General features: G+C 31.3%; 1 protein-coding gene across 1 annotated transcript in view; it reads left to right on the top strand.

Annotated features, from left to right (window-relative positions):
• TRIQK (triple QxxK/R motif containing) overlaps nt 1-15,574 on the top strand; it is a 66,338-nt gene that overhangs the window by 35,501 nt on the left and 15,263 nt on the right. The window contains 1 exon segment of the mRNA XM_079117127.1: nt 1,136-1,224. Coding sequence (XP_078973253.1) covers nt 1,157-1,224 — 68 coding nt within the window. The 5' untranslated portion in view covers nt 1,136-1,156.

The following is a 15,574-nucleotide window of genomic DNA, read 5'->3' as shown; positions in this document are numbered from 1 at the left end:
GGGACTTGCTCTTGGGGATTATATTTTCTTCCTGGCTCTTTGCATTCTCTCTGCTTCCCAGCTGCCATGCCTTCATCATCTCTTTCCACCATGATGATCAGCCTCACCTCAGGCCCAGAGCAATGGAATCAACTGACTATGAACTGAACCTCTGAAACTATGAGCCCAAGTAAACTTTTCTTCCTCTAAGTTGTACTTGTCAGGTATTTTGATCAAAGTGATAAAAGCTGGCTACCACATGTGGTAAAGAAGTTCATGAGAATACTCTTCTCCATCCCCAATCTGACCAAATTTCTGTTTGTACAAATGTGACTTGGAAGAATATCTGGAGTACATTTCCATTTGAGCCTATTAGAAGGGAAAAAAAGAATGCAGGATTATACTTGATAGATTGTTATGCTCAAATTTGAAAGTGATGAATATCACTTCCATTCAAATTTCTTTAGCAAGAACTCAATTATATACTTGAATTAAGGCTAGGAAATATAGTCTATTCGGGCAAGCAAAAAAGTAGAATACGCATTTGGGGAGCAGATTATAATCTTTACTTAAATATTAAAATTAAACCAAAATAGTAGGATTTGAAAGAAAGTATTGAACATCAATGAAGCAGTACATACAGTATGCTTGAGAATATAAATAAATGGTAGTATTCTTATTGTTTACCATAAGAGGGGCTGTACTAGAACCCAAACCATCCATTTTGGCTACAAACAAAATACAAACTTCCTGAAATCCAAACTTTAGCCTTCTTATCTTATGTAATACAGTAGATAATTGGAACAAAACATATGACCTAGAGCATGCCTACAGCCCTAGCCCATTTGAATCAATAATATGTGATTTTCACATTTGCAGATAATGTTATCTAACAGTGTGGTTTAATTGAGCATTGATAGTTCTGGGTAAAATAAATATTACCAAGAACAAATGATGGGAAAATTTAATTACCAGCAATTGTATCCTTGATAATTTATTTGAAAGAATTTTGAGTTCTTTATAGATATCTAATGGGAATAAGTCAAAGACATTTTTACTCATTGCTTTAAAGATAAATTTTAAGGAATAAATTATTCCTGAAGTTTGTAGATAATCTTTTTAAGGATTTCATTATAATTGTTTTCTTTCTTTTCAGCAGGCATTTTGGAGATCAAAGATGGGTAGAAAAGATGCTTCCACTATAAAACTTCCTGTTGATCAGTACAGAAAGCAAATTGGTAAGCAGTGAATTCCCTTTGATACACTCCTGTGAGTTAAGATAAAGAAAAAAGCAATTATGCATGATATTAAGACATAATTTTTCCAATACAGATGATACATAGAAATATATGAAGAAATAACTTTATAGAGATTTTAGGAGCAAAAAGTATATTCAGCCATGCTTACCATAAAAAATATATATATACTTCATGTACTTGTGATGTATGGGTATTTATGAAATCTTACCCACATACTAGATCTCTAGGAAAGACCCTCAGAGTTTAAAGAATCAATATTCAGTGACCGTTTTCCTTCAAGAACGTGTAGAAAATTAGAAATCAGAAGAAAAAGGGCAACTTTTCCTCCCCACCCACAACTCCTTTTGTGTATCTCTCATCCCTACTAACTCTCATTCTTTTGGAAATAAAAATGTAATAAATTAATAAAAACATGTCATTAAGTAACTGAAGGATAAATAAAGAAGTTCCAGGAGAAGTCAGAAAATAATGAAGAAGAACTGATACCAAAAAAGAGTATATATTTATTTCATAAATATGGCACAAATGTACATACCATAAATTTTTAAAAATTTTTTCTGTAAAACAAAGGACATGCAGAAAAAGTAGAATAATAATTTGAAATATATATAGTCAATTAAGAATTTTTTATTGTTTACAACAATATACTGGTGTAGAAAAGTGATGTATATGTACACATACATAAATATGTGTATACACATAGATATATGCATATAGGAAAATGATTGCTATAGTCAAGCCAATTCAGAGTCATCATTTTACATAGTTATTTCTTTTGTGTGTATTCGGAGCATCAAAAGTCTACTCTTAGCAATTTTCCATTATGTACAACATTATTAATTATGGTCCTCTTATTGTACATTAAATCCCTAGATTTTTTCATCCTACGTGATTATAACTTTGTACCCTTTGACCTGTATTTCCCCATTGCTCCCTCCCTCACCTCTAGTAAGCACCCCTCTTTTTATATGTATTTGACTTTTTTTCCTATGTGTTTGACTTTTTTTTTCCCTTTCAGAATTCCAAATATAAGAGATCTTGAAGCATTTATATTTCTGTGTCTGACTTATTTCATTTACCATAATGTCCTCCAGGTTTATCCAAGTTGTTGCAAGTGGCAAGAGATCCTTTTTAAAGACTGAATGACATTTCATTATATGTATGTATACTTGTGCGTGTGTACAGATATATAGATAGATATGTGTGTATGTATTTATTTATGTTACACACACCACAGTTTCTATCTTGTCATCTGCCAACAGACACTGAGGTTGTTTCCATATCTTAGCTATTGTTAGTAATGCTACATTGAACATGGAAGAGGAACTATCTCTACAAAATGCTGATTTCCTTTCTTTTGGGTATATAGCTAGAAGAGGGATTGAAGAGTCAAAAGATAGTTTCACTTTCAATTTTTTGAGGAATCACCATGATGGTTCCACCAATGGTACAGTGTTTGCAGTTCTCTATATTGTCACCACTAATGTTACCTTCAGTTTTTTAATTATTTTTTTTTATTATATCTTTCCTACCAGGAGTAAAACTATATCTCACTAGGGAAATTGAGTACATTTTCATGAACCTATTGACCATATTCATGTCTTTAGAAAAAGACCTTCTTTGACCATTTTTTAATCAGGTTTTTTTTTGCTGTTGGGTTGTGTGAGTTACTTATGTATTTTGCATTAACTCTCAAATATATGGTTTTCAATTTTTTTTTTTTTTTTTAGCCATGCCATATGTTGCTTTTTCATTGTATTCATTGTTTTCTATCCTCTGTGGAAACTTTTAAGTTTAAAGTAGTTTTGTTTATCTATTTTTAGATTATCTATTTTTGTTTTTCTGTTGTCTGACTTTCAGTATTTAATCTAGTTGACTTGGTTTTGTATGTGGTGTAAGATAAGAAACTATTCATTATTTTGTAAGTTGAAATTCAGTTTGACCAGCACCATTTATTGAAGAGACTGCTTTTCTCCTGTTGATCAGTCTTGACACTTTTGCTGTAGATCACTTGGCCATACATTATATAAAACTGTTCCATTGGTCTATATATCTGATTTTATGCTAGCGGCATACTGTTCTGATTATAGTAGCTTTGTAACATATATTTGAAATCAGGAAGTGTGACACCTCCAGCTTTCTTCTTGCTCAAAATTGCTTTGGCTATTTGGAATCTTTTGTGGTTCTATATGAACTTCAGAATTATTTTTTCCATTTCTGTAATGAGTAACATTGAAATTTTGATAGGTATTGTATTCAATCTTAGGTAGCATGGACATTTCAACAATACTAATTCTTGCAATCCCTGAACATGGAGTATCTTTCCTTTAATTGCTTCTGCTCTAATTTCTTTCATCGATGTTTTATGATTTTTCAGTGTACAAGTCTATTACTACTGTGTATTCTATTCTTTTTTTTTTTTTTTTTGCGGTACTGGGGATCAAACTCAGGGCCTTGTGCTTATGAGACAAGCATTCTACCAGCTGAGCTATCTCCCCAGCCCTATTTTATTCTTTTAATCTTTTTGATGCTGTTAAAATGGATTGTTTCTTGAATTACTTTTTCATAAAGTTCATTGTCAGTGTAGAAAAATACAACTACAACTAATTTTCTTTATGTTGAGTTTATATCCTGCCACTTTACTGAATTCATTTACCAGTTATACCAGTGGTTTTATGGAGTCTTCAGGGGTTTCTATAGAAATCATACTACTTGCAGAGACATTTTTTTACTCTTTGTTTCCAATTTGAATGCCTTTTATTTCTTTGCCTTGCCTAATTGCTCTAAATAATTACATGTTGAATGGAAGTGGTGAGTATCCTTGCTTTAAGTAAAAATTTTAGTTTTTTCACCATTGCATATGATCTTGACTGTTGTCATATAGGGCCTTTACTGTGTTGAGATAGGGTGATGTGTTGTTCTATAGAGTGATGAATTCTATCAAATACATTTTCTGTATTTGTAGAAATTATCCTGTGATTTCTATCCTCGTTTCTGTTAGGATACCGTATCTTGTTGACTGAGTGGTATATGTGGAACTATCCTTGCAATTCAGGGATAAATGTTTGGCCATTGTGAATGAATGATCTTTTTAGTGTGATATTGAAATTTACTTTTGATCAGGATTTTATAATTGTGTTCATTGGAAATGTTGCCCAGTGGTTTTCTTTTTTTATATTTTCTTTTCTTTCTTTTTTTTCCCCCCTTTTTCTGGCTTTGGAATCCAGGTTACAGTGGCTTCATAAAATGAATCTGGAAGTGTTCTCTCTTCTATTTTTTGGAAGAATTTAAAAAGGATTGGTTTTATTCTCTTTTAAATGTTTGGGAGAATCTGCCTGTAAAGGCTTCTGGTATGGGGACTGGGATTTTCTTTGTTTCTGGTTACTGATTCAGTGTCCTTATTTGTTATTTGTATGTATAGACTTTCTATTTATTTTTAATTGTATCCTTGTTAAATTTTTAAAAATGTGCCCACATTTCTAGAATATACCTATTTCTTCTGATTATTCACTTTATTGGCATATAATTATTCATAATAGTCCATTATGATCTTTTTCATTTCCATGGCTTCACCTGTATTGTTTGCTCTTTCATTTATGTTTATATTTATTTGAATGCTCTCTTTTTTTTCTTAATCTTGGTAAGAGTTTGTCAATTTTATCTTTCTAAAAAAAACTCCATTTTGTTAATTTTTCCTGTTACTTTTCTTCTCTCTATTCTATTTATTCATCTCTAGTTTTTATTATTTCCTTTCTTCTGCTAACTTTGCACTTATTTTATTCTTTTTTCTAATTTTCTGAGATGTAAAATTAGGCTGTTTAATTCGGATATTTCTTTTTTTTAATGTGGTGTTCATTACTATAAACATCACTTAGTACTGCTGTCTCAGTATGTTTTCTATTTCTGTAAAAACTGTCTGAGATATGGTGATATATAAATGAGAGAGGATTTTTACCTCATTGTTCAGAAGGCTGAGAAGTCCCAGAGCATGGTACCCACATCTCAGCCTTCTTGCTCCACATGACATGGCAAAAAGGCACCACACAGTAAAACAAAGAAAACATGTGTCAAATTAGTCTCTCTTCCTCTTCTTATAAAATCACAGATTCCATTATGAGGGTATACCCTGATGGCCGTTATGTAATCCCAGTTACCTCCCTTATGCCCCACCTTCAAATATCATCAACACGAATTTGGGGATTACATTTCCACATGAGTTTGAAAAGTGACATTCAAACTATACCCCATAAATTTTGGCACATTGTGTTTTCATTTCTATTTGTCTAAAATTTTTACTTATTTCCCTTTTGATTTTTCTTTGACTCAGTGGATGTTTAATCATTTAATTTTATACATTTGTGAATTTTCCATTTTGCTTTCATTATTATATTTAATATATATTTATATTTAATATATATTTATATTTAATTTCATTCCATTGTGGCCAAAAAAAGATATTTTGAGTGTTTTTAATCTTAAATTTGTTGAAACTTGTTTTGTGTCCTAGAATGTGATCTCTCTGGAAGAATGTTAGCATGTACTTGAAAAAAAAAGTGTACTCCGTTGCTGTTGGGTAGAATGTCATATATGTGTGTGTCTCTGTGTGTTGTATATATGTGTGTATATACAAAGTCCATTTGGTTTATAGGATTTTTAATTCTACTATTTCCTTCTTGATTTCTGTCTGGATGATCTACTGTTTTCTACTTCTCTCTTCGGTTCCATATATACTATGATGCTGGGTGCATATATAGTAAGTAGGTCATTCATATCCATAGGTTCCATATACATGGATTCAACTGAGCACAGATAAAAATATTTGGAAAAACTAGCTGTATCTGTAATGAGTATGTACAGACATTTTTCTTGTCAATATCCTTGAATAATATAATACAGTATAACATCTATTTACATATTTCTTCATATTATTAACTATAGGTAATCTAGAGATAATTTAAAGTATATGAGAGAAGATATATAAGTTATGTGCAAATACTGTACCATTTTATAAAAGGGACTTAAGCTTCCATGGATTTTGGCATTTAATTCATGCAATTCCTGTGAAAACTGAAGCACAACTGTGTACATTTTTAATTACTGCATCTTCCTGATGAACTGAATCGTTTATCATTACGTAATGTCCTTCTTTTTTCCTTATGCTAGCTTATTTTTATCAAATATAGTTACACCTGCCTGTTTTGTTGTTACCACTGCATGCATATACTGTCCTTTTTCCATGTCTTCATTTTCAGCCTGTGTATGTCATTAAATCTAAAGTGAGTCTCTTATTGACAGTATGTAATTGGATCCTTTTTTAAAATCCATTCTGTCATTCTATCTTTTGATTGGCGAGTTCAATCCATGCACACTTAAAGTAATTATCCATAGAAAAGGAATGACTATTGACATTTTGTTAATTGTTTTCCATGTGTTTTATGTTTCTTTTGTTGCTCTTTTCCTCTCTTCCTATATTTCTTTGCAATTTGATGATTTTCATAGTGAAATACGTAAGTCCTTATCTTTTTTGCATCTACCATTATTTTTTTCTTTGGTTACCATGAGGCTAGCATAACACATAATGGTAGAGTCTAAGCTGATAACAACTTAACTTGAATTCCATACAAAAATGCTTCAGTATTTTTCTCCTCAGAATGATTTTTAACCTTGTTTCTTGTTCAGAGTATTTTCTGTATGATACAAATTTTTTATATTAAACTTTTCTCTTTGACTTAGCATGTAGTCAATTTATTAACATTCCTTTTGTGCTTGAAAGGCATAGGTATTTTCAAATATTTGGATGCAGTAATACTTATGTTAATCGTGGTGTTCTGATTTATTTTGTACTTGTATAATCTAGTTGTAATTTTTACAAGAAAGGAGAATTATGAAGCTTTAAATTGTTATATTTCTTTTTTACCATTTTTTGCCTTATATATTTCGAAACTAGGTTATTATTGCTTAGCATTTGCAAGTTGGTATAGATTTATTATATTTCCTCCTTTCTTATTATGATGAGCTCTATATTTATGAAGTACTTATGAAGTTTTTTAGAGTTCGTTTCGTTTTATATTAATATTGATAAATCATATTTCTTTAGTATATTGATTTTTTTTATTTTTTATTTTCATCTGTAGTTTAATGTTTTCATGTTTTTGATATAGCCTGAAGCTTTTTAAAACAGTTTTAGTCCAGTAACATTTATTGTGAGTTAAAAATCTAAAATTCCCCAGTTTTATTTTGTATTTCATATTTGTGGTGACTTTTCCTTGCTAATCTTCATCTGAACCTTCTTTCTTGGAAATTTTGAGCTATTTTTACTTTAAAATTTTTATGTTTTCCATTCATTTATTTCTTCTTTTCTTTCTTCCTTTTTTATTTTCTCATTTTTTTCTGGTATATTTGACTAATATAAAATGTATTAATTTTTAAACTCCTAAATATATTTTTCTTTTGTATTTTTCATGTCTTTTTTATTTGTATTTATGAAATTTAAATATTCCTGAAGGCAGAAGCTCCTAATTTCCTTTTTTTTTTTTCCATTTCTGGTGATTTTCATGGAACGCATTTAATAAATATTTACTTCAGTATTAATAAAGCAACTTCCCTAATCTCAGATAATTAAAATTCTATTTACCTGTTTTTTTAACCTGGTGTTTGTATTAGTCTTGATTGCTCTGTCATATTTATTGAAATAATAAGTAGAGTCTTTAACAAACCTGAAAACTTACTGAAATATGTTTTATATAACTTTTTTGAAGTTTGGTTTATCTTTCCTGTTATCCCATTGTTTTTCTTTGATTTTACTTCCTTACATCCCCAAGGGTACCTTGTATATACTTCTTGATCTTTTTCTTGTTTGCTAAGTACAAACTAAAATTTGATGTGCTCTCAGATTATCTTTTATTTAACTACATTTCCCCTTGTTAGAAGTACCAGGCTGCCATGAGGCTTAATACACACTTACTCAGAAGTAGCTTGGAAAAGCAAACTACTTCTGCAGAAGGATATGCTACTGAACAAAGTCTGGCAAGCAAGCACACTCAGTAAAACCAATATTTTATACTCACCTGGTTCCTCCATGGCTGAGTACTATGGGGTGTATAGTCTTCCCAAATGTTGCCTAAGTTTTACTGTCTTCTCCTGGGTTATTTAAAGAAATATACCTTTTGTTGTTTCTACCACCCTTTGTTCTCCTGCGATGGAAAGCCTTCTTGTGGTGCATGCATTTTCATATGTAGACAGTTCTTACTTCTCTACCTAAGTTACCCTTTCTTAACAGAGAGATTTTTAAGTCTTTTGGTTAGGACATTCTGTTCCACCACCTCATTTGTCATGGGTCTGGTCAGATGCATGAATTTTGGATCTGCCACTTCCACAGGCTATGTATGGTACTGTGGTGTACCTTTCCATTCTGCTATATTTCCCCTTGGACTGTCTTTCTTAAATTCCAATTTTACAGTTAAGGCTAAATACTATTTTCTGAAAATGGACTTTCTATTGCTCACACCCTCCATGTATAACTTGCTGCTTGTTGGTTGGTATTTTACTGTGACTTTTTTGGGAAGTATAGCTTATTAGCAACTTGTTAGGTTAACTTCCTGGTTCACAATGGCTAATGCTTGTTTCTTTATACTGTGCTAAATGATGGTGTGGCTTTTGTAACATATGATTGGTGCCAAGTTTTTCTGTCTAAACATTGAAGAATTATCATTTATTTGAATTAACTGTATAATGTCTTAAAATAAAAAGTTTGCAAGAGATTTTCATTTCTCAAGATTAATTGACAAGTTTGCTCTCTGTAGTGCAGGTAATCTCCAATAATTTTGAGAAAATGCTTTTTGCAAATTTCATGTTTATATAGATAATATCTCCTTTTTTTCTTTTTTGGAATCATGTTATTTTGTATGCTTGGCTATATATAAAGTTGTATTATTCTGGTGGCAGTCCACTGATACCATTTTTTTTATCGTTTCCAGTTTTATAATAATTATCCTTTTGTTTATTTGATTATTTTTAATTAGCTGTTTTCTTATATTTATAATTGTGTCCATCTTGAAGGTATCAAAATGTAGACCATGTATTTATTGACATAGCTACTATGGATTACTATAGGGATCCCTAAGAAAGACTATGAACTTTTGGTTTTGTAATGAATCTTTTGTTGTTTTATATAATTTGCAATAGAGTAACTAAAAATTGTTTTCATATGGCAGTTGGGAAATTATACAACAATTTGTATTGTTCTTTTATATTTAATTCTGATAATATGAGAGAAGTAAGATTCCAAGTAGTGTTTTGCCTTATGAAGCTGGGAGGAGGGATTTGAAGCAGTTGATGAGAAATTATTCTAAAAATGTTGAAGGCAATATAAAAGTCTTTACTGTTGATTAGCAAATATTATTTGTCAGTATCTTTGGCATGCTGTAAATAACTCATCTTCCAATAATTCATTTGAGTAATTAAATTTAGATTGCAAATTTTTCTTTTCAAATATTTTGACTCTTATCTCTCTGCTTTTCTATTGTATCTTAATTGGTGTGGTCTATATAAATGGACAATAAATTATATATCTTTGTTATAGAGATCAGACAGTGAATAGAACTTGGTATTCATCCCAGACAGAATTATGATTGAATGTATTTGCAAGATTAAAGCACTGAATTTACTTTTTTCTAATTAAAGGCAATTAAAGATTTCCAGACACAAATAAAAGACAATGAATTGAGGAATAAGTGTAGGAGCAAGTCCATTTGCAGGTGAAAAGATGTGCCTTTGAAGCAGAACCAGCTGTATTTTCATTGAAAGAATAACAGTTTAGGAAGCTTTTCTGCATGTGCTTGCTTGATAGCATAATGTACTCATAAGCAGCTTATGCAGTATTCAGAAAATAACAGTGCATTAATTTTTAAAGCAGCAAAGGCAGAGGAAGAGCAGTGCTGCCACATTGATAATGAATGTGGGTAGTATAAAGTTCATGTTGAGAAAGAAAAAAGGTGAGCTTCTAAAAAATGAACGTTTATAAAACAATAACCAAATATTCACATGATAATGAGCTTGGGCAGCAATATCAACAAAGGGCAAACATGTAGTCTTGTTTCTGGGCAGGGGTAAAGAATTGAACAGGAAGGCACAGAAAGCAGTTAAGTAATCCTTTATTAAAATAAGGCAACTCCCATGTAAAACAATGTAATAGTTAAAACTATTTCTTTAAATATGAAATAATTTCTGACATAAATATAAGTTTTATATTTTTAATTTTTTTTTTAGTTATAGTTGGATACAGTACCTTTATTTTATTTATTTATTTGTATGTAGTGCTGAGGATCAAACCCAGTGCCTCACATGTGCAATTCCAGCCCCTAGGTTTTATATTGAATTAAGTAGAGCATGTAAATTTTTTTCTTAAAATATTATAAAAGGGGGAGTGATAAATGCTAACTACTGAAATATTTATGAGATTTATTAAGTATATGTTGTTATACCTATAAACATTAATATATGTTTAAGTAGGTATGTTGTATACCTACTTAAATATGTGGTTCTTTGTAGAGATTGTGCTTATGCTTAAGTTAAATATGTTCTAATCATACTTAATAAACAAGTTAACTTCTAACACATAATATCTTCTGGAAGTTATAACTTAAGATAGCTAAGTATTTTCTTCAGATAGTAAAGATTATATGCAAGCTAGATACAAATAAAAATTATGAATATTAGTGCTACAATCTTTGCTATCAAAAACTCCAGACATAATTGAAGATCTTTTGTATTAATGTATACTTTTTAATTATGATTTTGCTTTTAATTGATACTATCCCCTCTTAAGACAAAGCAGGAAATTGTGTTAATACTGTGTATCATGCATTTGCAAGTATATTTTGATATTTTAACTTAACAGTAGAATACAGAGGCAGACTTGTTTGGCTTGGTAAAATTGGTTGAACTGGAATCTATACCCATATTATTGAGTGAATCTTAGTCTTCTATAATTGAGAGAAATCTTATAGGTAATCTTTTAGTGCAGGATAAAAATGGTTAAAGTAATCTCAGGGAAAAGTGTCCAGGTCTGTTCTACTTTGTTTTATAAAACATGAGCCAGAGATAGAAAATGATTCTTATGCTTTCACAGGGCAACAAGAAATAGAAACTGATGGTATAAAGTCCTTCAGAGTCAAGACTCCAATTCTTGTGAGTCCTGACAAAATTCATCCCCCACTCCCTCCCTCTCTCATTTTTTCATTTATTCCAGGTTGGATTTCTGTTACTTAATAATGGTAATAATTCAGAGCAGAATCTAAAGATATCTGCAGCATCCAAGTTGGATGTTATTCAAGTTGGATTTCTGTTACTTAACAACGGAAATAATTCAGAGCAGAATCTGAGGATGTCTGTGGCATCCTCAGCAACTGCCCAGGTACATGTCTGAACCAAACCTGAACTTCTGTCCTCTAAGTCTACAATTGCAAGTGATATTTAACCTCTTTTGGAGTGGTGTGGGTGGGCTGGTGTGGAGGGGACAGTGCTATGGTAATTAGCTTTAAAGGAAGAAGGATTTTTTTTTTTTAATTTTGATAATGGTGATTTTGTAGGAAACAAGAGAAACAATGTAAATCCAGGCTACTATTCTCATTTCTCTAGCTCATCATAGCAGTTTTAATTTTTGACCTCCCTCTTCCACATTTGTTCTGTATCCTCTCCCTAACAATCATCTTTATCTGCTAAAATCTTTGAGTTTAGAATATATCCTTATCTTCATTTCTGAAAAATGTAAGCCCTTCGTGACTCCCCTGGTTATAAAGTTACATGGAAGTAGCTTTAAATTTAAGATTGGTCGTAGTGGTTACCCCAGGGGTTCCCTCAAATCTCCCCATATTTCTTTTGATATTGACTGTGTATTAACAACAGTATTTATCTTTGATAACAAGCATACGTTTTCCTAACCAACACAGGTTTTTTCCCATTTTTCCTCTTTACCTATAGGCATTAAAAATCCAAACTGAATAGGAACTAGCTCAGCTTCCTATTCAGGAAAACTATTATTCTGTCTTTTCTTAAGTTACCACTCTTTCTAGGTAAACTGCACAACAAATTATACATTTCACTTTGAAGGTTAGCAATAATAGCATAGCAGTCTACTTCCAGTTGTTGTCCAAACATTAGAAACAGTATCTGTAAACATTTTCATAATATTACAATTGTGTGCCCAATTTTATGATTTTTTAAAAAACTAAATAACCCCCAATTCATGACTAGTAGCTTAAACCTGACGGACTCAGTGTTATGACCAAGTAGTCATCTCCAGCAGTTTGGTAGGAATCTGGGAGTTGTTTCTTCACAGCTGTACTTGCTGAAGAAGGTATGGCACTGTTACAAAACCTTAGTGACTTTTCACTTCTTTTTTATTGGAACCACTAAAGTCTTATTTCTATGTCTCAGCTATAAAGTCTTCAGGCTCCATTGACTTTGCCCTATCATAAGCTCCAAGAGATAGAGTAGCTTATCTGGCAGTCTACTGGATAACTTTTTATTGTCCCATGCCCTACTCAACACTACTAGCTTTTCAGGCCAACACACAAATCTGTGTACTATAGAGTTTTTAAAAAAAACAGTTAATAATGTGAACAGCCATGTGTCCATCATAAAACATACCATTAGCTTAGAACATTTACCCAATAGCTTAGAAGCTATTAGTATGTCTCTTTCCTACTGCAACAACTCTCCATGCCTCTAAGAGACAACCATGATCTTGAATTTTTTTAGGTCTCTTTATTCATTTGCTACCTAGATATGTAAATATATTATTTAGGTTTTGAGTTTATATTAATAAAATCACATTGTATATATTATGTACTTTGCTTCATATCATGTTTTTGAGTTTTATTCTTATTGATGCATATTGATATAGTTTACTTCAATTCCTTTTAACATTCCCTTTTTGTATATACTATTGTTTTTCTACCTGTTCTGATTTTAGATAATTAGATTATTCTCAAGTTATTAACTTCTTTTTCGTCTGTATCCTGTTATGAGCAATACAGCTGTGAAATTTTTTAGACATGTCTGCTTATCAGTTTATATGTACCAGAGTTCCTTTATAATATATATGAGTAGAAAAATATTGGATCATAGATATGGATGCATGGCATTATCAAGTAATTCCAGTGTTGGTGTTTGTTTGTTTTAAGAAGTTGTATTTATGCCCCTTTCAGGGGGCCAGTGGATTGCAGAGTATGGCAAGTTTACTTCTGGGAGACAATCCTGACTTGCTTTAAATCAATGTACTTCTGTGAATAAGATTTAGGTGACAAATCTCCAATTTAACAGAAGGTTCATTCTTCTCCCTCTTATGCATTTATCTGAAGAGTCTTCTGAGCACTTTCAAAGTCTTCCCCAAAGCTTATTTCATATCCTTGTTATTATGATATATTGTACAGTACTGAAGCTCTTAAAATCTCTGGGATTTAGATTGAACACCAAGATGTACAGTTGATCTACTTCTGCATTAGTACTATAAGTATACAACTATGCCTTCCATTAAAGAAAGGCAACCTCTTACAGTAGCTGTGATCACAACTTAGAAAAATATATTAGCTTGATTAAGTACATACTTGTGACCTATGATAAGAACTTTGTTATTCCACTACAGTAAGAATTTTCAAAAGTTCTCAGCAGATTTTCATGACCAACTAGCCACAGTGATGAAGTGAATAGGTCTGTGAAAATAGGGAGACTATGTATTTAAACTTTTGGTGATGTAGTCAATCTCTAAAATTTCTTCTACAGTAGGCATTGTCTTTGACATCATTCTAATAAGAAGGGGAAATATTATCAGTGCTTCAGCCTTACTCTCAGAATAGCTTTTCTATTCCACATCAGGAAACCAAGCTGGAGATTCTATTTCCAAGGTCATCATTTGACCCTTTGCATTCATAAATTAAAAAATGAACATAGAGTCAGTTCTGATCTGAGTCTATCACTAGGAAATATGTATGTTTAAGCATCTGGCCTGTTAAAACTCTCTTCCCTTCCACATTATTGTCTTTTGAATTCTTTTACTTTTAATGTTCTCAGTGTTTGGAATTGCTTCTAACATATAGACTTGACCTATAACTTCATTCAAATATATGTTCAAGTACATCTTATTAAAGAAAACTTCCCTGACTGTCCTATCAGAAACAGCAGATATCTCCCCTTAGTTGCCTGCCTTATGTCTACCATTGCTCTACTTTTCATTTTCGTGCTTTTTATCACATGATAAAAATTGTCATCTATCTACCATTCACCTTTTTAATTCCTGATTAAACTATTTTCTATTTGTTCAATTAGACAGAATAAATTTTGACACATCATACATAAATGGTTCATGACTTCTCATTCTTCTGATTGTACACGATGTAGAGTTACATGGGTTGTGTAATCGTATATGCACATAGGGTAATAATGTCCAATTCATTCTACTATCCTTCCTACTCCATACACCCTGCCCTCCTTTCACTCCTTTCTATTCACTTTACTTATAGTTTGAATTATAGTCTGAAACTATGAGACTATAATGAGTACACACATCATAGTCTGGTAGTTTTATAAGCAGGGCCATCCCTGTCTTGCATGACATTTAATTAATCAAAACATACCTGTGCTGCAATAATATATACACTTGTATAATTCTTTGTGTGCAGACATTCAAAGGTGTGAATTATTAAAAGTCCACTATCTAGATAAACTTCTCTAGACAATGACACATGTTCACAGAATTCAAATATAAGAATAGCAAAGTCAGAAGAGATAAACAACAATTAGCTAAACTATGACTACAGAGCAATTCACTGCTTCTTTCTACTATATTAAAATATAAAATCTGTTGAATTGTTAAAAATAATTTTTAAAATAACTTGTAATATTTTAAAAAATAAGAAACTGAATAAAACTTATTTGAATTAAATTCTGAAAGTATAGTCTCAAAGACAACTGTGAAAACATTCTATGAAATATAGTTGAAATCAAAATATATGATTTAAATGAAATATTAAAAGTGTTTAAGAAACAAAGGGAACAAAGAGAATCAATAAAATGATAGTTCTCAATAAAGCATTTCAGTAGTTTCATTAAATATAAATGATCTAAGCATACTAAAGGGACAGATTTTTTTTTCAAATTGAACTTTTTTTAAATGACCCAAATATAGGATGTATATAGGAAAATTGCTTCAAATATAATGATATTAAAAAGTAAGGGAAGGAGGCTGAAAATCTGCTCTACATAAAAGCAGTAAGTGAAATAGGGAAAGACAGTGAGATGAATCTGTCCTAACTTTCCTGTGTACATATGAATATACC

The sequence above is a fragment of the Sciurus vulgaris genome (genome assembly GCF_902686455.1).
Source record: "Sciurus vulgaris genome assembly, chromosome: 1".
NCBI classification, from domain to species: Eukaryota; Metazoa; Chordata; class Mammalia; order Rodentia; family Sciuridae; genus Sciurus; species Sciurus vulgaris.
This window is presented reverse-complemented; position numbering and strand designations above follow the sequence as displayed.